This window comes from Manacus vitellinus, unplaced genomic scaffold (assembly GCF_001715985.3).
Source record: "Manacus vitellinus isolate BGI_N305 unplaced genomic scaffold, ASM171598v3 scaffold_28_pilon, whole genome shotgun sequence".
Lineage (NCBI taxonomy): Eukaryota > Metazoa > Chordata > Aves > Passeriformes > Pipridae > Manacus > Manacus vitellinus.
In genome coordinates this window covers 1,901,866-1,926,474 of record NW_021940122.1, presented here as the reverse complement: position 1 = coordinate 1,926,474, position 24,609 = coordinate 1,901,866, and the positions used below count along the sequence as shown (strand labels likewise).

The 24,609-nt window shown below is 36.9% G+C and overlaps 1 protein-coding gene across 1 annotated transcript; it reads left to right on the top strand.

Annotated features, from left to right (window-relative positions):
• The first annotated feature begins 1,764 nt into the window (after window positions 1–1,764).
• On the top strand, window positions 1,765–23,396 carry ZPLD1 (zona pellucida like domain containing 1). The gene is made up of 10 exons (XM_018074615.1): window positions 1,765–1,873; window positions 6,884–7,104; window positions 9,431–9,612; window positions 10,258–10,330; window positions 13,464–13,561; window positions 14,190–14,270; window positions 15,089–15,260; window positions 16,612–16,720; window positions 19,662–19,691; window positions 21,650–23,396. The coding sequence occupies exons 1-10, from the start codon at window positions 1,768–1,770 to the stop codon at window positions 21,823–21,825; spliced, it is 1,248 nt and encodes a 415-aa protein (XP_017930104.1). The 5' UTR covers window positions 1,765–1,767; the 3' UTR covers window positions 21,826–23,396.
• Window positions 23,397–24,609: the final 1,213 nt, after the last annotated feature.

The following is a 24,609-nucleotide window of genomic DNA, read 5'->3' as shown; positions in this document are numbered from 1 at the left end:
AATATGAATTTTCATAGTAAACAAACATAAAAACCACTACTTTGCTTCTCCATCTGAGAGAAATAGAGGGGGTGAGAAGATCATGAAAATACATAGGTTTCATAACAACCCAGTTAGAAATTTTATTTTCTTTCTCATGATTTCACAGTTCTTCATCAGCATTAGCTGCAAGTGCTGCCAACCTCCACCAGAGTCTAATGGAAAAAGAGTAAAGGGTCAAAAAGTGCTTTTGCTTAGAGTTTCGTATCCACCTGAAACTAAAAAGAGGTTGGATTCTTGCTGTAAGTCACACTTTAAGGAAGTTGTGCAGAACTTGGTGGGAAAACTGCTTTTGGATGTGATAGACAGCAAAAGTCATACCTGACTTACGAAACATGCATGCTTAGCTGGAAGATGGTGTTTTCAATTCTGAATTTTTATTCCATGTACTTTTAAGCAGACTTAGACAGGAATCAGTGTCTGTACATTTGGACATACCTTTGACTTTTTAGAAGAATTTGGCTCAGTTGTGGTTGATATGTTAATTGACAAATCACTTTGGGAGTGTCCTCTAAGGATCTTTCTTTCAACACAAAGCATTAAATCGTCGGTTTGTGTACTCTGTAAACATGGTTTGAAAACTAGTGAAAGCCTTTCTGTTATTGAGCAGACTTTAGCTCAGACTGCTGTGTAGCCATGAAAGATTCAGTTAAGAGTGAGGATTTGTCTCCAGTGTTCTCTCCATGTGCAGTTGCCAGCTCTTCTCAGCAGTGCATGACAGCCCCTTGCCATGCCAGATACAGATGCATTTAGGGGTGCTTCATCTCTGGAGTTTGCAAATGTTCTTTATGCACTTGGAGAAAGGTGATGATCAACATATCTGTATCTGCAGTCTTAGAGATAGCAAACCTAGCTCTTAGAATGGCTCAGTTCCTGTCTAGGCAAATGGAGACTATTGCCACACGTGGAGTCTATGTAAGCAGATCAGATGTATTCTCTAGAATCACAAAATCTTATAAAATAATAATAATAAAAGTCAATGCACTTGGATTCATGGACAAAAATCTCAATATTTTGGGATATTTTTGACAAAAGCATATATCAGAAATATTTTTGGTTGTGCTAAATACTACAGGTGTTGGAGATATCCTCCCAGAAGGAATAATTACTCAAAACACTAGAAATTCATGTATTCTGATCTCCTGATCTGATTTCCAGATACAATTCAAGTAGGTGCAAGTATCTGTACCAGCTCATTATGTAAGCTCAACATAATTCCATGTGTGCTTCAAAGAATGAATGTTTGGCAAATAGATATGAACTAATTTTTATTCTAGGACCTTGAGCCTGAGAATTGCTCAGCAAACCATTTATCTGTATGGTTTTCAAGGACTTAGAACAATAGTTTTATTTTAGCCAAGATGTCTTTCTTAGGTAATTTTTACACAGAAATGTAAAAAAAGCTGTTGGAGTTTAAATATTTAATCAATTCTCATCTGTCAATATATTTTACAGATTCTTTTTTCTTTTATATCATCCTTGAGTGTCTTCTTTTTGCGACAAGTTATGATTAAAAGTTGTAGAAGTTAATAGAAATTACACATAACTCAGAAGTAGAGAAATGGGCCCTGCTGTCTGTGACCTCGTTCCCATAAGTTTGTGAGCTTTATCCCCAGTTCCTTTGCTGGAGACCATCACCTCCTGAGCGGTTAAATGTCTGCAGTAAGCATCTTTAATGCACTGAACAGATGTGTGTAATAACCACTTAATGTTTTGCTAGGTTTTGCAATGGAACAGGTATGGTTGCTGCTCCTGCTGACGATTAAAGTGCTTTCAGTGACTGCTCAGTTCAATGGATACAACTGTGATGCTAACCTCCATAGCAGGTTTCCTGGTAAGTGTTTAATAGACTTTTTTCTAATGGCGTCTTTATTGTCTTGGTTCAAAGCAGTGCTTATTTTTAAATACAGAGCTTTAAATCTGTCTGAAGCCTGGGGGTAGGACTACGTGTTAAGTGAGTGTTGACTATCTCAGTGACAATGAACTTCTCTAAAATTGCACTTTACTTTCTTCTAATTACACAGTGGGCAAAATTTAGTGCCTCACTTCAACATTAAGTGCTTGGTTAGGGACAGGTGAAGCAATGGGATATGTCTACCTATGATGTATGCTCTTGCCTCTAAGTAAATGGAAATTAAGTAATTTTTTTGGATATTGGATGTTCAGAGCTGTTAATACAATGAGAAATAGAAATGAAATGTCAGTCTTAGTGACATGTGTATCAGGGTTTATTCAGCTAAAGCCTCCTTTTAGTCTCTATTACATTGCTTATCCTTCCTGCTTCAAGTTGTATTTTGGGCAGAATAATAATAGTAATAAAATGGCTGTGAATGCTGGAATACTGTCTCTATCACATCTTGTTTTTCTGAGATAGCAATTGAATTGAATAGTTTAGTAATGAACTCTCAGTATAGTATTATGCTGTAATGCCTTTTGTGTTGCTGCTTTCTGAATAATAGTAGTTTTGATGGTGGTGGTGGTTTTTTTTTTTTTTTTTTTCAGGAAGGGTCAGCTCTTTTATTAAACTTCAGTCATCAGAAAGCAGAAAGTGTGTTTGTTTTCCTTTTTTACCACCACACTGCTAGATGCTTTGTTGACATAAAGACCAGCAGTGGGTTTAACCTTTCTCCACTTAATATGAATATGAAGAACAGAGAAATAAGACATGCAAAGAAGATCAAATACATTGTCTCCATTCCTGAGAAAATCATTGTTTAACTGAGTATTTCACAAGCTAGTTATATATTTCCCTTCTTAGCAACAAGTTTTCTAGGCTTGCTTTAGATGTGTGGGTGAATTGTGCCCACCTGTCTCAAATCTACCTTTTAAGTTATTTTTTGTAATTGTGGGTGTTTTTTTGTTATTATTCTGGCTTCTTGAGAGGATTACAACAGCTGGAGGTACCTTTAGATTCATCTTTCTATTTTTTTAAATTTTTCCCTGGTCATTTTTTGCACCAGCCCTATGCCAACATTTATTTGCAATGCAACACCTGTGAACTGAATTCATCTCTTATTGTGGATATTTAGGGGCCTCTTGCAGTTCTGCCTCATAAAAAAGGGTCATATCAGATTCCATGTCTGCCAAACCTCAGTGACTTGGGAGAAAATCTGTTACAAGGTTACAAGAAAATAGACTTTTTTTAGAGTAAATGCTAATGACTCCTCACTGCCTATAGGAACTCAGAGCAGAGTCCTACTTTTTCTTGTTTCCATCTAGGGCAGTAAAGATTCAAAAGTTGGACTTTAATCAGTCTTAGTGCTGATTTTGAGAACTAGGAAAGAAAAATAATTCTGTTTATTAGTCATGCATTTGAGATGGGAGTAAAAACCAGAAAACCCATTTGTTCCCAAATTTAGAAGGTATTATATTCAATATACAGAAGGGCCTGCTATGTGATGGGCTGGAGCTAGTGGAGCTGAGAGGCTGCTGGAACTCATTTTTCTGAGTTTGAGAACCTTAGAAGACGGGTGAGAGAATCTCTGCAGGAAAAAGGGCCTCACTCTTCCTGTTCTTGCTTCCCCATATCTTGGCTCAGACTGTGGCTTCGAGGCAGCTGCCTCAGGGCCTTCAGAGTCCAAATGTAGGGGGAAAGGTGAGAGAGAGATCAAAAAGGAGAATGTTTTGGAACAAGTGTCTCCTCAGGCTGAGATAGTACCCACAGAATCTGGTTATGGGTAGACTTTCTTCCTGTTCCTTATTTGTTCCTCACAAGGAATCTTCATCACCTTGAACAGGAATTCCAGCCATGGGGCAAGAATACAGGATGCAGATACAGGAGAAGCCATTGGGTTCTGAAGGTTCCTGCTCTTTTTCTTTTAATGTTGTTAAGAACAGAAATTGTTTTCAGCAAAGAGGAGAAATTAAGCCTTCCTAAAGGAACCATGGAGCTCATCCATTTTTCATTTGATTTTTTTTTATCATACATTGCTTTGGTGAATTCTTCCATAGGAATGCTGCTGCATAAATAGGATGACAATCAGACAGGACTTCTGTTTGTGTATTTGCAGGTTTGTTTTAGAGTGTAGGTAAGCAATAGTCAGCAGGAATGAATTAAAAATATCCCTGTATTTGGCAGATTGAAAATTCAGTGACTTCTTATGCTAAAAGCTAAATGTGTTCTAAAGAACACACCCCTCAGAGAGTTTACCTTGAGACAAAGACTTTATTTCTGCATTGCAGTAAAGCATAGCTTTTAGAAGGCTTTTGGGAGATGGAGCCATAGCAGTCTGTCTTTAGCTGGGAAATGCAATTTTGATTCAGGGGACTCCTGTAAGTACGTATTGAGAACTTAGCAGAAACTAAGAAATGTTGCAGCTTTTTCACTAAAATGCACTGCTCGTTTTAATTCAATATCAAAGCAGTGATTTGATCAAACAGGAAGTAAATGCAGAGAAGCTGGTTTTGAACTATAAGTGTCTTTGCATGACTCCTCTGCTGGAAAGAGTTTTATCAATAGTGTTCTGTGGCAAACTCCTGTCCTCTGAAGTTTTTTGCTGCCTGCTCTGGGGTGAGTCTTGGCAATGTGTGGAAGGGTACCAGAGCAGAAGGAGGCAGTGGAGCTCCCAGTATTTGTCTCATCACCACGTGTCTGTCCTTAACTCAAGATGGTCTCTGTAGTATCTATGTACCTCCTGAACTTTACTCTGTTTTGCTTGCGACACATCCATGAGTACTGATGGCTATAGGTAGCTTGGGTGATTTGAGTCAGAAAGAAATCAGGTGGTTTACTTGTATGGAAACTGTGACATAGAGGTCATTGTATTTAAGGCTTCATCAGATGGGTGATGTAACCTTCAAACCGTCTATCCTCTCTTACTCAGAAAACCAGAAGATTTTAGTGCAGGAATACAAATACTTTTTTTTTTTTTTTTAGTTGATTTGTTTTAACATATTTAGGAATAATATTTACCTTTCCAAATTGACAAGAAATGAGCTAGGTGTTTAGCATCTAAAGAGACATTAGATCTGTTCGTGCCTGGTTTCAGATTAATATCTGAACAAAAAATGTTTTATTTCTAGAATGGAAATTATTTCCATTTGTTTCCACTCCAGAATGGACTAATTTGGCAGCCATGCTTCCTTGTGAAGTAGATGGCAGAAAAGGTTCAGCCTGGAAAGGTTGTTTATCCCCCCCATATCACACAAAAAGTAGTGTTTGTACTGTATGGTCTCATTTCCCGTAGTGTCAAATGATAATTTTGCAAGTGGTAATGGTAACTTAATTGGTGGAGTTAATATCCTGCTTTTTCAAAAGGCTTGAAGTGAGTTATAAAATTAACTGAGCTACTTTATGTTAAATGCTGCAATTTGTTACAACCTGACTGCTTCTGTATTTGGTCCAAGTAAGCGTAAATGCACACTTTACCATTTGCCTTTTTGTACTGGTCCCTCTACCTTAGTATACTCATTAAATGGATCATAATGGTCCACCTGTAGTGGAAAACAAGGCATGCTGCTTCTTGTTCTTTGTATGTTATATTAGTGGGATTATGATCATGTACAAACCAGGAGTATTTCATGCCAAATCACTTCGACTTCTGTCTTGCCTCCAGTACCTGTCTGCCCAAATTTACACTCAGTTATTTCCTGCACTTGATTCTTTTGTCTTTAAAGCCACCATTAAAGCTGTCTAGATTAAACTGTTTGTGCTCCTGTACCACGGGGGAAGAACTAGTTCATTGTAATGGAGATTTCATTTCCTCTCTGTTGTGACAATGCAGTGAAACAATTCATTCCAGCAGTCTTAATGGTATAGTATTGACTGAAGTTGTTCTGCAATTTTTAATAGCACTTAATCTTCAGGCAGATGTAATAAATTAGTTGTTATATAAAGGAGTAATGTCTGTGTTTAACACAGTGCAGTATGTCTTTTTTTAAAGCACTAGAGGAAAACACCAGCACAGCATCCCAGTCATCTATGGGCAAAGAAGACTTTGCGGAAAACCCATGTTATAGCTCTAAAGCAAACCAAACTCTTGCCTGTATCCTAACATCATGTTTTTCCTTACAACCCATAACAATCTTCAGAACTTTTGAATAAAAAGTTGAATTCACCCAAGACCTTTTTTTTGCTGCTCAAAAATTGATCAATTTTAACAATTGCTGCTTTTGTGTTGTCATTATGTACAGAATGAAAGATTGCAAGATACTTTGTAGTATTGATCATCATTCAAGAGCCAACTGATTTTTCATCAAAGCTAAAGTTGATGGTTCTTAAAAAAAATCCAAACCATGAAAACCAGCAATAATAAAAATCCCAACTTGACCAAGTTTGTGATAAATTGCTCTGATAAACTGTTGATTGTACTTCAAAGTCTGCACAGCCTGAGATTGTGATCTCATACAAAGTGGACTCCAGACAACCTTAGACAAATGTAGCTAACTTTATGCCAGAGTGGGCTGGAAGGCAGAGCTTGACCTCCCAGATTTCTCAAATCACTGGAAATTTCTTTACCAGAAGGGAGCTGTTTAATCAGACTTCAAATATGTAACCACTTGCTGTTTTCTACTCTATTGCAATGCTTCAGTTCATGAACGTGCTACTAAAAGATTTGCGGGGGAATTTTAGAATAATGGTTTTGTTGCACGGTAGACTATATTGCTATTTTAATTTTTGGTTTTTTTTCTTTAATTTTTGGTTTTTTTTCTTTAGTTAAGTTGTAGAGTCAGATCTGTTCTCCAGAATAATGCAATTCTGACCTTTATGTTCCAATATTTTGCTGTGACTGAGGTCTAAAAGTTTATTTGATTGGAAATTACAACACTAGATTAACTGCTGCAATAGTTACGTGTGATTAGTTGAAATATTCTTACAATGTCTTTCCCTGTATTTTTCTTGCAGCTGAACGAGATATTAATGTTTTCTGTGGAGTACAGACAATTACTATGAAGATAAATTTTTGCACAGTTCTTTTCTCTGGTTATTCTGAGACAGATCTGGCACTGAATGGGAAACATGGGGATGCCCACTGCAGGGGTTTCATCAATAACAACACCTTTCCAGCAGTGGTCATTTTCATCATCAATCTGAGTACTTTGGAATCTTGTGGAAACACTTTAGTGGTAAGATATAGTCCAAGTGAAATTGTAGCATGGCTATTTATGCATAGGATCCAGCGAATGTCTTTGACAGCATTGTATCTTTTATAGATACTTTGAGTTACCCAGTTAGCAATATATTGCATAGATCAAAGAAAAGTGGAGAAAGTTGGTAATTTATAATCTTGATTACTAATAAGAAAATGTGGTGAGACACATATTTATTCACTGATTAGAAAGTATAATTTTAATTCTTTTTTTTTTTTTTTGTGGAAAAATGAGATTTTTCCAAGGCATTTTTAAAACTCTTGCTGAACATGCCTAGACTTTGCAGAAATAGAGAGTTGTACAGTTTGTGTGTATCACATTGAACAAGCAGTGACAACTTTGTATCAAAATACCTATGAATAACTTAGAAAAACAAGTGTAGAGATGTATTATTTTTAAGACTTTTATTCTATCTGGCATTCATACTTGCACTTGATGCCTGTCAGTTTTTATAACAAGCTCCCTGTTTTGTTGCTAATTGTGCCAAAAATGGGCTGAAATATTTGATATGCTCTGTGACCCCTTTGCCTTAGGCTGAGTTTTCTTTTAAAATTTCAACAAAAGAACAGTTTACCAAGTTCAAGATTCTCTTTTCCCATTTTCACTGAAAAACTGTAACACCTCCATGACTTGCACTAGAATAATTTTCTAGGAAGCAACTTCTTCCTGTTCTTGTGTAGTTGGTCACATTGTAAACTCTCTGAACTTGCTATTTAATTATAATCATAAGAGCTTGAAGTTTAAAAAAAAATAAACAAAACAAAAAACCCTAGTCTGGTAAATTCAAATAATTGGAGCTCCCCATGAAGTCACCCACAAGGCTGCACAGGATACAAAGACAAAGCAGCAGCTGTAAAACATATAACCAAAAATTCCCCCATCCTTTCTGTTTAGGCATGCTGTGCCCCAAACAAAGAGGATAAAAGAGCGAGGAGCATCTCTTATCATGTTCCCTACGCTGGAGTAGTACAATCCTGTACATTTCTTGGCAGTGTTTCACAGCAAAGACCTTCAAACTAATTTTCAATAAAAGTAAAGGACAGACAACAGCTCAGGCAGAACTTGAGTAAAACCTGGGTCTGTCTGTGATACAGCAGACTCAACTTCTTATTTTATGGGGTGGGGTGATGAGGAAGCTAAACAGAGCTGTACTTGGCTATACTACATCATTGATCTAGCCTATAATTTTTAGGCAAACTACAGCTCTTAGAAAATTTGATTTTTGACATTTTTGCGCCATTTAGCAAATTATTAGGTAAGCCATTGGTGAAGTGCATGGCTGCTTCTGTCTTTTAGGTGTATTTTCTGTAGATGAAGAAATCAAAAATGTCCTGTGCTACTTACTGCAAAGTGTTATAACTCATGTGCACCTCAGGATGATTCTTCCATAATGAAATACCTTTTTAAGAAACCATGTATTCTAAAGCTGTTGAAAACATCTGTTTTGCTAATACACTTATACCAAAGAAATGCTTCAGTGGAAGTCCAGTGCCATGTTAATTTGCTTTACTGAATTATGTGCCTACTGAGACAACAAACCACCCCCCTGTTCAGATCAGTAGCTACAGACGAAGTGGGGTCAGGCTGCTACCAGAAGGAAAGTGTCCTTCAGTTTTCCTGACAGCTGCATGTTATTGCTGGCTCTGCACATTCTCTGAGCCTGAGCAAAAATAGCACATGCCCATGGATTGAATTTAGGTTGTGTTGGCACTAAGCTTGTGTTTCTTTTGAGCTCTGCAATTTCTGACAGGTTATGGTTTGTAATTTAGAAATGTATAATGTAAACAAAACCACAAAGTTCAGCTATTCGTTTTGTATCTATTTATAAAGTAAGTTGTTTTTGATATGTCAAAACCAAAGCTCAACAGTGAGGGAATATTGTTTCTGTGAATGAAATTGCTTGTGTATTTGCCTTACTATTGTATATGTAAGCTCATTTTAAGGTAATATTTTTTAACAATAATAGCAAAGTTCCTTCAGTTCTTTCCTGTAAGTCAAGTGAATTCATTGAGGATGGTCAGACAAAAGTACCTACCAAAAAATACTCTTCCAGGATTCATAATTTTTTTCAAGCTTTGCTCAAGTCTGTTTTAAGAACAGGGGTATAGCTTGTGAACTGTACACGCATGATTTTAGGGAGGTGAAAAGTCAAACACATGTTATTAAACCAAATTAAGTTTTGAAGGATTTACTGAAGATATTTCTGGATAAATTATGAGCTAAAGCATACTTGCTGTCCTTAAGTATTTTTTGTTCCATGGTTAACTTTCAGATAATAGTAATCTTCTGTCTCCCTCAATAGGTATCCTCAGCTCGAGGTATCAATGCTTATGGAAATACCTCAGTGATACAGATAGGTAATGTTTCAGGCTATATTGATACGCCAGACCCACCAACAATTATCAGCTATTTGCCTGGGCTTCTGTACAAATTTAGCTGTAGCTACCCACTGGAGTACTTGGTTAACAATACCCAACTTGCTTCGTAAGTGTACTTTTTAATTTCTATGTGCTTCATTACCATGTTTGTGTAAGCATGTATATGTGCATGCCATAGCAGTATTGTCAACACAGGAATTTTTAGGTGTGCAAGAGTAAAGGGAAAGGAAAAAACACCAAAAGAAGAGGTGATACAAAGAAAAAGAAAATTCTGTAGCATCATTATATGAGAAAACATAGTTTATGAAAAGCTGTGGTTATTAAGAGACCCTTAGATAATGTAAAACTTCCATTAAAATTCAAATGGTCTGATGAAAAATGATAGCAGCAAAAAAAAAATTGTTCTTCATGAAATAGTTTGTAGGCATGTAAATATAGAATGCAAGAGAAAATATTTGCATGAGTAAACCTTGTACATTATGAAAAGTGGGTTATTTTTTGTTACTTTGCCTCTGCTAATTATTTTTCTGATTCGTGTTTCCAGTAGCATCCATTATTTTCTGCATAGTTAAGACTGTCAGTATTTCCACTATAAATTCCTGTTTCTGAAGTTTATAACCCAAATGCATAAATTAACTCCTTGTGATATGACTCATTGAGTTTTTTTAATGATAAAACTCACTGAAGTATGCAAACACAAAAATAAGGTATCTTTCTTCATGATGATTTTTGGTTTCTGGTTCTCTTGTAGGTCATCAGCTGCTATTTCTGTAAGAGAGAACAATGGTACATTTATCAGCACTTTGAATTTGTTGCTTTACAATGTGAGTATAAAGCACAGTAGTATGACTTGAACTAAATTAATCTCTGCACTAAGTGGGTACAAGTTGGATTAGCAGATCAAAGTATAGACTCCTCTTCATTATTTGCTATTTCCTTCTCACTCCTCCCATGAAGCAGGCCTTTCTTCCAGGCATTTTTCATTTCTGAATTCCCTTTTCCTTTTTGTTTGCACGTATCTGCTGTCTTGTGTTTATATGGTTCATCTTTGAGGTCACTTAGTCTCTTTGTCCTGTATTTATGCAGCTCCTCAATTTACAACTCTGGTTTTCAGGGCATAGCGCCATGTCACCACTCAATTGTCCTAGTAATAACAATCATACTCTGAAGTGCATGCTTGTGTTTGAATTTATTATTTTTTTTGTGTGTATGTGTATAGGTACATTGCACTTAATCAGAGAATACTTTGTAGTATTCTGTGAAATTATTCCAGACCTATTCCCTTAGCAATAAACTGTAGCACTTTGGCTGGGGTGTTTTTATGTTCAAGCCTCATCAGATTGTTTTGATCGTCTGTAATTGTAGTGAGGGATGTTGAATTTGTTCCAAACCTATAGCCCGCTGCATATGTTGCCTTATGGTGTGGACTTTAAAGATTTTAAGGTTTATTAATTATAACAGTTTTCATCCAGCACTTCTTACTTATATTTTAGATAATTTAACTTGAGTATGCATTTACTGTAAAAGCTTTTACCATGTAAAAATTGTTGGTGACCATAAAACATAAAAAATGCACAGACCTCTACTTAATATTAATCAATGAAATTATATTTTTGTGTTGATTAAAATTTCTACTCATACATTTTAAATAATTGATTTAAATATCAATTTTTCAATCTATCAAGCATCCTTTTTGTAAATTATGAATCTGATTTTTTTTTGCATTATTATTCATGCCATCATGCTGCTGAGTTATAATTCATGCAACTGATTTAAAAGTCAATGCTTTATGCTTTGAACATAATGAGCTATAAATATTGCAACAGGACATTTTTCAACGGCATGCTTTAAAAAAATTATGTTTGTTTGAAAGTGCAGAGCTCGAAAGAACAACCTATAATCTGTTAAAATGAAGATTATACTTCTCTCATTTTTAAATAAACCTGTGATCAAAAAGATGGGCCAGAGTGAGGGTAGGCAAATTTCTCAGTCAGGTCAAGCGTTGACCACAATGTATTTGCTGCCTTTAGGGCCCAATTCAGAAAACAGTGAGGAATAAATGTTAGTAGTGGTCATACTGAGCAGTTTTTCCTCAAATACCACATGCCAAGATGTGCTTTTATCCTCCCTACTCCAGTAAGCTTTTGAATTGTCCATAAACAGGGGTGTCTTACCTTTCTGATTTCAGTAATATTACTCACCCCAGTGAGTAGCACTGTCATGAATAACACTGCTCAGGCTGGCAGATTCAAATGGTGGATATGCCCTTCTGCTTCACATCCTAGGGCTGGATAAATAGACAGCTTGTGCATTGCCTGCATTTTACCCAGTTCTTTGGACACTTAATGTCTTTCACTTGGTCCCTGTTAGAAGTCCTGGTTTTGGGAGGGGCCTCAAGACTTGTGTCCACTCTTGGTATTGGTGAGGGGTTGTGTACTGAGGCATCTCTTGGCTGCAAGTAGGCATACTTTCAAACTTTAGCTGTAGTGTTATTTCTGAAGATTGAATGTTAATCTCAACTCAACTCTATCTTCCCTCACAAGATGTTGTTTACATTTATCTTGTGATATAGTACATGTCATTGTTAGGAAAGACAAGAGGAACCCTTATGATAGACTCAGAGTTTAAGAGCAAAATGTTTAATGGGCTCTCACAGACACCCTAAGTGGCTATATGCTTTTATGCCTTCTTGCAAATATCTGCCTAAATGAGTAAAAAATACTCTTTAAGAATAAAAGAACAACTATGTAATGTAATAGTAGGGTCTTGCACTCTTTAATCAATTGCAAAATGTGGCAGAGCTATGTGTTATAGAAATGTAAAATTAATTTGAAGGAAGGCAAACCTATCTGATTTCACTTGAGTGGATCTCCAAGGACTTGCTCTGTGCATATCTGAGCTGGTCTTTCCTTGCATGTGTACCTCCCATGGCATCCAATGCTGCAGAGTTTGGATATTGGCCATGCTGTGACTTTTGGTATTGTTACCTTTGAAAAGAATCACTTGAGCTTTGTACTTAAACCTTATTGTTGCTGTAAACTACTGCTTGCCATGGTCTCACTTGCCACATGGAACCTGGTCAAAATTCTCTTTAACAAATTTTTTCATGCACACTGAGTGTTTTGACCCCTCAATAGAGGTCTCAACATGCTGAGTGCCTGTGCTATTGGCATTAGCAACCTATTTGACATAGGTGATGTTACCAGTAAGTGCATTTTGATATGCTGATTTAACACCTGTCACACAGATCTGTTTCATGGCTTTGTTGTTAAAGTGACATTAATGGTTCAGACTTTTCAACAAGAAACTAATAAACCAACTATATCTATGTAGTAGTATATGGAGAATTCCCAACTTTTATGTTGAATACAGCTTTCTTGAAACAGTTCTTTTGAAATACTAGAATTTAAATGAAAGTATTTGTTACTTGTAGTCTTCAATAAGCCAACTTCCATAGAAACTACATTTTGCATAACAAAATGTGTCTGTTCTCCTGGACTATAGCTTAAGATATATAAAGCCTGGTGGCATTGCTATCTCCGCTAGTACACATAGCCTTAACATTTCCTGGGAAAGGGTACACTGTGGCCACCCGGTTAAACTCCTCCTTCAGGAAACCGCAGTAGCTGCTACATTTGCCTGTAGGCCCTGGGAGACTTATTGGAGTGTCAATGATTGGTACCTTTTCTTTAATCACTAATCCAACCACTTCATTAAATCATAAACAAATTCTCCCAGATAGTTGCATAAAAAGAGGCCTGTCAAGTGTTCTTCATCTTCATAGACAAACTTGTAGGCAAATGCTCTGGCACTGCTTTTTCTTCCTTTACAGAGGAAAAAGTGAATGATCATCCTACATAGAAAGGTCAAAAAAATCAGATGAGAGTTCAGTCTGTGGATGCAGGTGGATTGTTACAGTGGAATTTCTGTTACAGTGAGGCAATGTTTGTTTTTCAGGATTCAACATACAGCCAGCAGCTCCTTATTCCAAGTACAGGTTTACCTTTGAAAACCAAAATATATGCAGCTGTAAGAGCAACCAACCTTGATGGAAGGTACCATAAAGAATGTTATTTCTTGTCTTCCTTGCTATTCAGCTCTTAGTATTGCAAATTTTTCTGATTTAGAAGCATCTATTTTTCCTCATAGCTTATTTGTATGTCAGAATAATGGTTGGTGTTCAGTAATCACTGCTCTCCCTCAGGAGGGTATCAGGTTCTTGATGGTGAATGCATGTTTTGCTGAGGTTCTCATTATGAAAGTTTTCCTGTATTATACTTTAATTGTTATATTGGTTGTATTTAAGGAAAGACCTCTGTTTGACCAAGGGAGAAAATCCAGAGCTTTCGAAAGAGGGTTGGTTTTCAATTCTAGTCTTATGTGGCCATAACTTATGAGAGGAGACATACCAAGTGTGTTGGTGTGGTGGTTGACTTGCATAAAGCCAAATGATATGATTTATACAATTCTGCTGATGTGCTGTGCTGTTTAATTTTTTAAGCAATGTGAAGAAACAGAATGAGTCATATATGACCTGTTAAATACAATAATTCAGGATCTATGTAACAGCCTACATTATCAGTTTATATGCTTTCCTGTCTGCCTTTTACTTACCTCACTCACTCTCCACCCCTGCTCTTCTCTTGCCGATTCACCTCATCTATCACTTTACTCCCTGTGCAGGTGGAATGTTTTGATGGACTACTGTTACACCACTCCATCTGGTAATCCTAATGATGATCTTCGATACGATCTTTTTTTAAGGTAGGTCCTGTGTAAACTCAGTATTTTTTTGTCCTTCCTTAGAAAAAAAATTACAAATCTCTCCAGTAGTGGTGCCCTAAACTGCCTGGAAAGTTTAAGCATTATTACCAGGGAGGACCAAGGGATAGGCTTATAGATAACATGTCAGAACTTAATCTTGTGTGTGAACATAAACAGAGAAGCAAATGCAAAGTCGTAAGAATTATGGAGGTAGAAAACCATATATCCAAAATAGCTCTACTAGGGATAACATAAACACTTAAAGTGAATGGCTAAACTGGCCTTTATTTTACCAAAGGTAAATGTGGTGAATGACAGTGATATAAAACACCATAGACTCCAGACCAGGAAGATAGTTAAGCAAATGATTAAATATAAATAGATTCTCCTGCTTCTACTTCAAGTAATAACATTTATTTGAATTGGAACTTCAAAAAAAATCTTGGCAGTATCTCAGATAAAATTTTATCTGTGACAGTTATTGGAGAGATACTGTCTTCATTTGGAGTTACCTGTCTATACTGGTTAGCATACCTGATTGCTTTTTGCTTCAGGTCTCAAGTTTCTTTGGGCACTGGAATTAAATGGTACCTTGGCTGTAGCTGTGGTGTCGCAAAACAAAGTGTGGTGCTTTTGTAGGAATGCATTTCAGCACAGGACTGTGCAGCCTGACAGGCAGATTGTGTCTGCCCACGTTGCACTATGTTCTTTTCCAAGGAACTGAAACACTGAACTTGCTGCTTGGGTTATTCTTATCTAAAAGCTTCAAAACACTGATTGTTGCTCATCCTGGTTTTACTCTTCTCTACAAAAAACAGCTGTGACAAGGACCCACAGACAACGATAATTGAAAATGGCAAGAGTCAAATGGGCCGGTTTTCCTTTGAGGTGTTTCGCTTTGTGAAACACAAGAACCAGAAGATGTCAACAGTCTTCCTTCACTGTGTGACAAAGTTGTGCAGAGCAGATGACTGTCCCTTTCTTGTGCCAGTAAGTTTTAGCGGACAGAAGTTGTTGTTAATTATCTGGATATAAAATAGGCACTGGAGTTCTTCTGCATGCAAATGCCATGGAACTTTGGATGGCACAGAATGAAGGTGACTTGTAGGGGACTGAATTAAGAATGTTTTTTGTGTCTGAAGGAATGTGAAACAACTAATGAAGAATATGGAAATAAATATTCTCATCTGGAAATAAAATAATACTAGACTTGCAAAGCATAGGTTGTTGAACACATGAGAAACGACCTTTTCACCTTGTGGTCCTTAATTTTTAAAAGTAACAACTCCCAGACAGCTTTAGAGCTGATATTCTTAGAATAACAGCAAGGTATTCATAATCACAGTGGATGAATAGAAATGCCTTAGAATAGAATTTACAGAAAACTTAAAGGTGTAGGAAGTACTGTTATACTGACAGGGAAAATTTGTATGAGTTCATCATAGTGATGATGAACTACCAGAACATCATAGTGATGAAATCCTATGCCTCATAAAGTTTATTATCACCTCCATTATAGTTTTGAAACTGCTGTTTCATTGAAGTTCATGAAGTTACGTCAATTCAAAATTGTCTGATTTTGCGAGTGTCAGGAACAACAAACACATTTTGGAAATTGAGACATTTAAATAAATATATAAACACAGAATGTTCTGTGATATCTTCAGAATGCAGCATTTCCTACTGAATGACTTCTCATTTAGAATTTTGAAGTACTACTTGTTCAGTTTACTCCTGAAATTTTGTACGTTACACTTTTACAGTATTCAATTTATGTTCTGAGGTTTTTGAAGTTCTTTCACAAGAAACATGTTCTTTCACATTAAAGAAATGCTCTTAGTTGAAGCATGCTTGAGTACCCAAGGTGCTTAAGGTAGATGATAAGTTACAGATGTTAAAGGTGGATTCCAGGTGAGAGTGCTGGGGATTGTTTTAGTGTGAGCCTTTGCTATTCAGAACTCCAAATGTGGAAATTCTCACTTGAGAATCTTGCTAGAGTAGGGATTGTCAAGCAAAACAGATTTGTTGGGGAAAACTGTCTGTAAACATAGCTTTGGGAAATTAACTACTGAAAATTTAATATACTATAAGATGGATCTTGTGCACAATGGTGATGTAGTTTTGTAAACAAAGTGAGGCACAATACAATGGGAAGCCAGGCATTTATAAGATACAGTTCTAGGAAATATTGCAGCTGTTTTTATTGCAAAATAATACAAAGCATATTAAGAAATAAAGTTGTAGTATTACTTATCAAAGAGTTTACATTAAAAGAGGAAGCACAAAAGGACCATAATTCTGTTCCACTCTGAATCTGTGACTGTTTTGATTGACCACTCAGATTTGCAGTAACAGAGAAAAGAGAGATGCTGGTGGGAGGACAACTTGGAGCCCTCAGAGCACATCTGGCAATGCTGTAATCTCTGCTGGCCCCATCATTACAAGGAGTGGTAGGAATGAACAATCTTTTTCTATGGACTGCAGGAATTTCAGAAACCTGGGGAAATAGTAATTTAATATAAATTTGCCGTGACTCAGAGAAAGGATGACTTCTCCATGAATTTGCTGAGTATTTTTTCCCTTCTGTTGGGGGTCTTTAGTAGAAATTTTGAGCTAATATTTGTATGGCTCTCACATGCTTCCTACTCCAGTAAAATCACTGTGGGATACTGTTATACATATAAGGCCATTATAATAAGTTCAAACTCAGTGGGTTGACTTTTTTTTGGTCAGATTTCACTGTAGATAATGGAATTTAAGGTACTGTGTTCAGTGTTGCAATTTAATTTGGACAGCTAATGAATATTCACTGACACTTTGTATTCACTGTATCTTCCAGCTTCCCTCTGGGTTTTTACCTAAGTGTTGCCTGAAATTAATACATGCTATGCCAAGCCTTCATCTGTAAGAAAGAAATAGGACAAACACATTGTAAATTTTAAACAGAGGGGGCACTGCTTTAATTTGAGGCTGAAATTCCATGATTTCCATTTTTATTGCCAAAGTTTTTAAAAGAAAAAAAAGCAGCTCTAAATGCTCTAACTGTAACCTGCAGTTTCTGAACAGAATTTGTGACTGCTGTTGACTAAATAATAAAGTATTTGAAAAAGTTTAAGAAATTACTGCTATTTACAAGTAGTTGCAGTTAAGCAACTGATTTCAGCAGTCTTGGATTTAGGAAGATGAGAGTAGGACTGAATCCAATCTAGGAAAAATAATTTAAACCCTTGGGAACAAAATCCTTCTTTTCGTGCAAAGTGGTTGTACCCGCATATACAGAGAGAAGAACTGACCCTCCAGAATGGGGAACCATCTAACAAGAGACCATTTTTAGAAAAAATACACTGTCGTGAGCAAAATCTCTGCAATGAAAATGATTAATTTTTTTGCATTATACATGGTCCCAATTGAGTTGCTACTATCTGATTAGTCAAGAAAAAGTGAGAACTAACTTCAAAGTTGCATACATGAGTACTTATGGGAAATGAATGACAGATCTGCTCAGACAAACATGCATGTTAGAGTATTGCTGCCTTAGGCAAATAATGGAAACTAGATACAGCTTGTTATATGAGCAACCCCTGTTAGGTAATGTAGCTTATGATTCAAATGCTGTGAATGCTATTTTTACAATTAAAAAAAGAGATATTTATCATTTTCCTTTAAATATTGCATTGCTTCAAGCAAAGTGATCTGTCCATGGGTGTTTTGTGGTCCCGAAGAAATGATAAACAATTTTATAGTTTCATGACAACTGTTGACATTGTTTAAATGAAAACATCAATAAGGCTGAAAAAGGAAAATAATTTTTAGGTGTCTTCTGCTTGAGATATGTGGGTAAAACTTTTTAGATTAGAAATATTTATCCATCTTCATAGTATGCTTCTGGAGCATCTTTCTGCTGCTGTGACAGAAGGATAGTTTGATGTTAAGTACTCCAAAAGAAAACGGGATTCAGTTTAGAACTCAGCCATGAATTTCAGGAGTGGCATTGGACAAGTCCCTCAATCTGACTCGCACCTCGCTTTTCCTTCTGGAGCAGAAAGGGAATTAGTTTTGCTGTCTCTTCTCATTGGGAAAATAAGCACATAAAAAACGTGAGGCTCATGTATGCTATAGTTAACAAGATAAAAGAGGGAAGATCATGAGAGAACTTGAACAAAACTATCTGGGTTTGGATGAGAAATGCCAGGGCGAAGTGCTGGCTTACTCTGGTGTGATGCTGCACTATTTTCAAAACCAACTCTGGCCCAGCTTTACCAAAGATACAGAGCCCATCAAACCTGCTGCACCCAACTCACCACAGTACATTGCCAGTGTTAGGACTGCAGTTGCATGGATGTGCAGCCCCTCACTTCCCTCCTTTAGGATGGTGCTGCATCTGTCCTGTGGCTGTGCATATTGGCACCCTCAGAGGCCCCTCAAGTGAACCAGGTCTCCCCATTACTCCAGTCACCAGTTGTTCTGGCAACAGAGCTGTTTATGAAACTGCCTTTGTAGGAACCGAATAGAGCCACTGCAAATGAGTAATGGTCCTCCTCCTGTGTAGCTCTGAACTCATATTTCTAACATTTTGTTCTTTTCAGAGAAATGTTATTGTTTTTTGTTAATCTAAAATAAGTCATTACAGGAGGCATGCATGGAAGAAAATGTTTTAGTCTCTGTATGGAAGTAAAGCAGGTACCTACTTGTGAAGTTGAAATTATGTAGCTTTTGATGGATGTCTCAGTTAAATTTAGGAGACAGCTGCTCAAAACAAATGTATATGTGAGCTTTGCTTACAAGTTGTGCAACCCCCCCAAAAAATATTGACAAGAAATGTAATTCTGAAAGGGACAATGGCAAGTAAGTAAAAACTGGAGACGAAATACAAATGTTTCCCTGGATATAATGCCCCTGTATAACTGTCAAGAGAAAAATGAGCATGGAGAAAGGGGATTTTTGTAATAATTTATGGTCACTGATATATTTTTCCTTGTAGAACACCAGCTAATTTTTTTCCTATAGAGATACTTTATGATATGATTAACAGTGAAGGGATTTGTGTATAATATTGTGTTTAGAGTTGTATTTTTGTTGAGGGCCAGAATAGACTTTCCACGTTTTCAATTAAGCGATTCCTGCATTAAAGTGGTGTTGGTTTGTTTTTCCACGCAATATTAAGTAGCTTCATATTGTTGTGCTGACATTAAAAATGAATCAAAGTCATGTAATTATTGTTATTGTCTGTATTCTAACAGAGATGCTTAAAGCTCCTAGTCATTAGGACAAGCAGAGCTGATGTACTCTTAAAATGAAATGAGGACTATTGTCTTTTGTGTTGCAAGGGGGGAGGAGATAGGTAGAGGTATTTTAAAAATATAACATATACCTTTTTTTTTATATATATAGATGAGACGCCAACCAACAATTCAGAGCTCGGTAAGTTAATCAGAATTCCAAGAAACATGAAAGAGGGTTATGAGTGAAACAGAACTGAGGAGATGAACGATTCTGATTGATATCTATACAATGGCTTTTTTTTTCCTTCTTTCTGGTTGTTTTTTTTTTTTTTTTTTTTTTTTTTTTTTTGTGTGTGTGTGTATGTGTGATTTAAATGAGTCAATACCAACATACTGAAAAGAAAGCAATTGATAAGTCTGGAATTTTGAGTTTAATTTGTGTGTCCAGCTCCATCAACATAGAAACTTCTGATCCTATGATGAAACTGAAATGAAGATCTGCTACTATGCCATACGAGGGTGAGGGAACACTATAACCACCAGGTGCAAAATCAGACTTTACAGTAAAATTTGCTTATGCCATGCAGGAGTAAAACAGGAAAATGGTTATTATAGTGCAGTCCAGCTCAGTTCACAGCTCTAAGCTAGAAAATCAGAGTTGCGGTTCCTGTTCTCCCGGCTTTTAACCACACAAAGAACCTATGGAGAAGCTTGGATAGAAATTGATGGCTAGGGCAGTGAAGCAAACAGGCTGCAAGGGACATTAGCGCTCTAAGTTTTAGGGTGCTTCTCCTTTGGGCACTTGGAGGACTTGTTTCAGCCTGTCTGTTACTGTTCTCTGCTGGTAACAAGGAGTAGCTAATGACTAAGAAAGGATAGTCAGGGAAACCAGGTGGTACATTGGGCCATTCCACTTCATACTCCTTCATAAAAGGACTGAGTGGAACAAGGATCCTATCCTGTCCTCTGAACTCTAATATTATTTGTTCCTTTCTTTTCTCAACTTAGAACATATAAAGGCAGCTACCTTTCTTGCCTGTCACAGAAACAAAGTTCTCCCTGTAATTAATTTCTCCCTGGTGTGTTCCTACTCATGGATATAATTAAAATAATAAAAAGTAGATTTTTTTATTTGCTGCACACAGTTTGCTGTGTTAATGGCTGCTACCTGTCCTTTCCATGCAATGAAAGCAGCAGCCCTCTCTATCCCAGAGCAACAGCCTTTCCTTTGCCTGTTGGTGTCCCAGAGGAGAGCATAGAGGTAGAGTGAGGTGAGATTACTACTGCAGCAGACAGAAGGCAGCACAGTGTTGAGAAGGGGAGGGAAAGCTGATCAATAGTGCTGATTTTTTTTCAACTTTGGTGAGGAGGGAGAGATCACTGATGTTGAGGGCAGGTGGCTGCTTCTGGGCGGAGCAGTCTGGTTTCTCACACAGAGGCTGTGTTGTCATTTCACCTCGCTCCCCAGCACTGGCTATGGCAAACACACGTTGGTACTTTGGCTACTACCTACTACTAAAATGCTTTTTTCGCCCTTCTGCTGGAAAAGACAATACAGGCTGGATTTGTGTAGTTTGGTATCTCAGAACTGGTCCATGAACAGACTGTTGAACTGCAATAAGTTGGAAATATGTTACCTCTTCTACCTGAGAATTGAGAAACACATTAAGAAGCCCTCTGTGAAGGTGTACAGACAAACTTAGAGAGGTCTGCTATCTGGTGTGAGATACACCTGCTAAGAATTTTATATACACTTTGAATTGACATGTAGTTAATGATAGTGTGGAAGAAATCCTTTCACTGATTTGATTAGGCCACAAATCCTTATACCTCTGCCTCGATAGTTCTTGGACAATGATAGTCTTGCCTTAAGTAACTTAGGTCAAGGTTGGTCACTAGCACATGAGGGATTATGCCTTAGAAGGCATATATCTTTATCCCCCAGCATGACTGATATTTAAAGAACTAATAACTCTTTTCAAAATATACTTAGATAAGCTTTATCCAAGTAGACAGATGCTCATTCTGAGCTACAGTTTTAGTTCCTCCACTGCAATTATACTGTATATAGAGTAGTCTAAAAGGAAGAGAGAAGTATTTGGCACTTCTGAGTGATTATAACCAGATCTTACCTCAGCATTTTTCTTCTCATTGCAGCTCATCCAAATGGACCTCCTTTCCAGATGAACTCAGTCACCAGTGCGCTGATTTCAGGCATTGTTGTCCTAGGAATATCAAGCATTTTCTTTTTTGTATGTTCTCTAACTCTTCTGCACAGGAATTGGCCCAACAGTTCAGTCCTGAGTGGCATCCGAAACCCAGTTTTCAACTGAAAGTGATGATTTATTTGCACTTTTTCTTTGGGGTTGCCTTTCTTGTCTGTGAAATATGATTCCATTAAAAAGTAATATGAAGGCAACACTCCAGTGGTATCCAGCTTCTATTCTGGTTATTATACATTTTTAGATTTGCTAGATGTTGTGTAGGTAAGTGGCAGTGATATTGGTAACAAGCCTAGAAAATGATAAGAATCTCAATTGTGTTTGCAATCAGACTGCATGACATTATGCCCATGAGTGTGCTGACAATAGAGCTCATGTCTTCATGAGAACCTTTCCAAGTATACCATTTTTATACAAAACCTGACACATTCAGGAAAAGTCATAAGTTCATAAACACTTATTAAGATATGGATCACTTCCCTTTTGTCTTTATATTTTTCACAAATTTAAAAAAAAACAAGTGCGTCTCAGGAGGAACTTGTTTTCAACTATCTTAGCTAAAAACAACCATAGAGGGACTCAGAACAAGGAGCTTTTACTTATTAGTAGTTTGGAAATGTTTTGTTAGATATGTCTTCCATTGAATTGTGGTGGAATCATGTGAAGGACAACATTTGGCTGGTTATCTTGGAGTCAAATTGTTTAGGGCAAACTGCAGTTGGTCCCAGAGAACGACGCTGCAGCTCTTGAGGTGAAAAAAACTTTTTCCAGCAAAACCATTGAGCTGGGAATCACTGAGAGCTTTAAATCTAAAGTTCATCAGGAAGTTCATTTTGCACAGAATTACCACATGTGCAGACTTCAGTCAAATTCTAACCCAGGAAACTGCTCCAAGGGGAAGAGTATTCCTCACCCTCCTGACTCCTTGAATAGGCAAGCTAATACAAACAAGTATTGCCAAACCTTTCCTCACAGAAAATTAGTTTTCAAGAACAATCTGGCAGTTGAATAAAACTCTCACTAATATCCTAATTTGTAAGTGCAAGTTTTGCCCCATGAGTTTTTCAGATCTCAGATAAGGCTTTCCTTTCTACATGTAGAGTCATCAATCGGTGCTTTAGCAGATTTCTTTAGTAGATTTTCTGCATGGGTTAGGCTTCACTGCATGGATGAGGGGGAGAGGGCAACTAGAAGGATAACAGGCTACAAGCAGTACTGTACTCTTGACTCTAGTCAATCTGATAAACATCAGACTTACCTGAAGTGAGCGTGAGTGACCAGGTGCCCTCAAACAGGAGCACAGGGCAGTGGCTTAGCTGTGTAGAATAGAGAAAAATGCTGGCACTAGAGAGGCCACTGTAGACACAACATATTAAGCTGGACTGGATAGACAGTTGGGATTTTGGTCATGCATACAGCAGTCAAATTTCATTTTTCATGTACTGTACATATTGACCTAGAAACACCTCACTGATATTTATCATCATCCTGTGTTAACCATGTCTGTGTTTTCACTGTTGTGACAGAGCTGGCTAATGATCAGGGCTTTTTGGCTCTCAAGACTAAAGACAAATACAGACTTGTTCTCAGTTTTCTCTGATCCTGCACATGCTGTATAAAGGCCTGTTGTTTGCAAATTCCACTGTGCTGTAGGGCGGTATCCCTAACAACCAATACTGTGCCTGTTTTCCTCCAGTCTTAATACCTCAGAAACATTTTTTGCACTTCAGGGGTTAGGTCTGATGACATGTAAAACACGATTGTTTAATAAAATTATTTTAAACATTTCAGAATGGCTGCTTTGTCTGAACTGTTTTTCCTTCCCCAGTCAAATGTTAGTTTTGTATACATTTTCAGGGGCCTCATTCTACAAAGATGAAAACTGGACATGCTGTTTAAGCTGTTTTGGTAAGAGCTTTCAAGATATAGGATAAATTAATATAATCATATCTTTATCACATTCCTTTAAAGGCCAATAAACTCTGGAGATTAACATCCCAGTCTGGGGATAAATAAATTTAGATAATCTATTTTAGTCTACTCATAAAGGCAACCGCAGAAATTCCATTAATGTAATTACTACTTAGTAAGGAGCAGCTTTAGCTGAAAGTTTCCAATGATGGAGGTGGCCATTATCATTATTAGAAAGTTGTTTCAACAATTAATTGTTGTCTTCAGTACTTTTTAAAAGACTTACTAATGTGAATATGCCCATCTTAACTTGCCAGACATTTGAAACTGTTGAGATTATATCTGCTAGACAGAGATCCTTTTTCTAAAACAAATTCTATGTGGTTTGGCTAAGACCCCAGGAAAAGAAAGTGAATGGTGTTTGAAATAAAAAAAGTTGCTGATATAATATCATACCAGTTCTATTGAATTTCTCTGGAAAGACAGTTTGTTACTTTTCTATAAAGAAATGTATTTTATAGTAACTAACAAAGTCTTGTTGACCAAACTTCTCGAAGCATGGATAGCCCATTTCAAAAATGCAGTTGTTACTTAGTAATGCAATATTCAAAATGTTTTTCTTTTGTTTGTTAAAATTTCTGGAGTGGCTTGGTTTTGTGAAGAACCAGATAAAGTGATATTTGTGTAACTTCTCCTCACATGGAAATTGTTAGGTACCTAAGGGTGATCTTCCACTAGCTAAGTTAGTGGATAGATTTCCAAGAGTCATCTGTAGGAGTCATTACTGACTTTGCTATGGATTGTGAATGTATTTGTCTCCATCATACATTAAATGAGATAAATATCTGTTCCTCCTTGGTAAAGCAACATGGAGAGTCCCAAGTGGAAAATGATGTCTAAAGCCAGGCTTATTCATTTGCAGATTAGACATGGGACTATTTTATGAATTTTAGGGGTGTTAAAAACTTGAACCAGGCTGCTAAA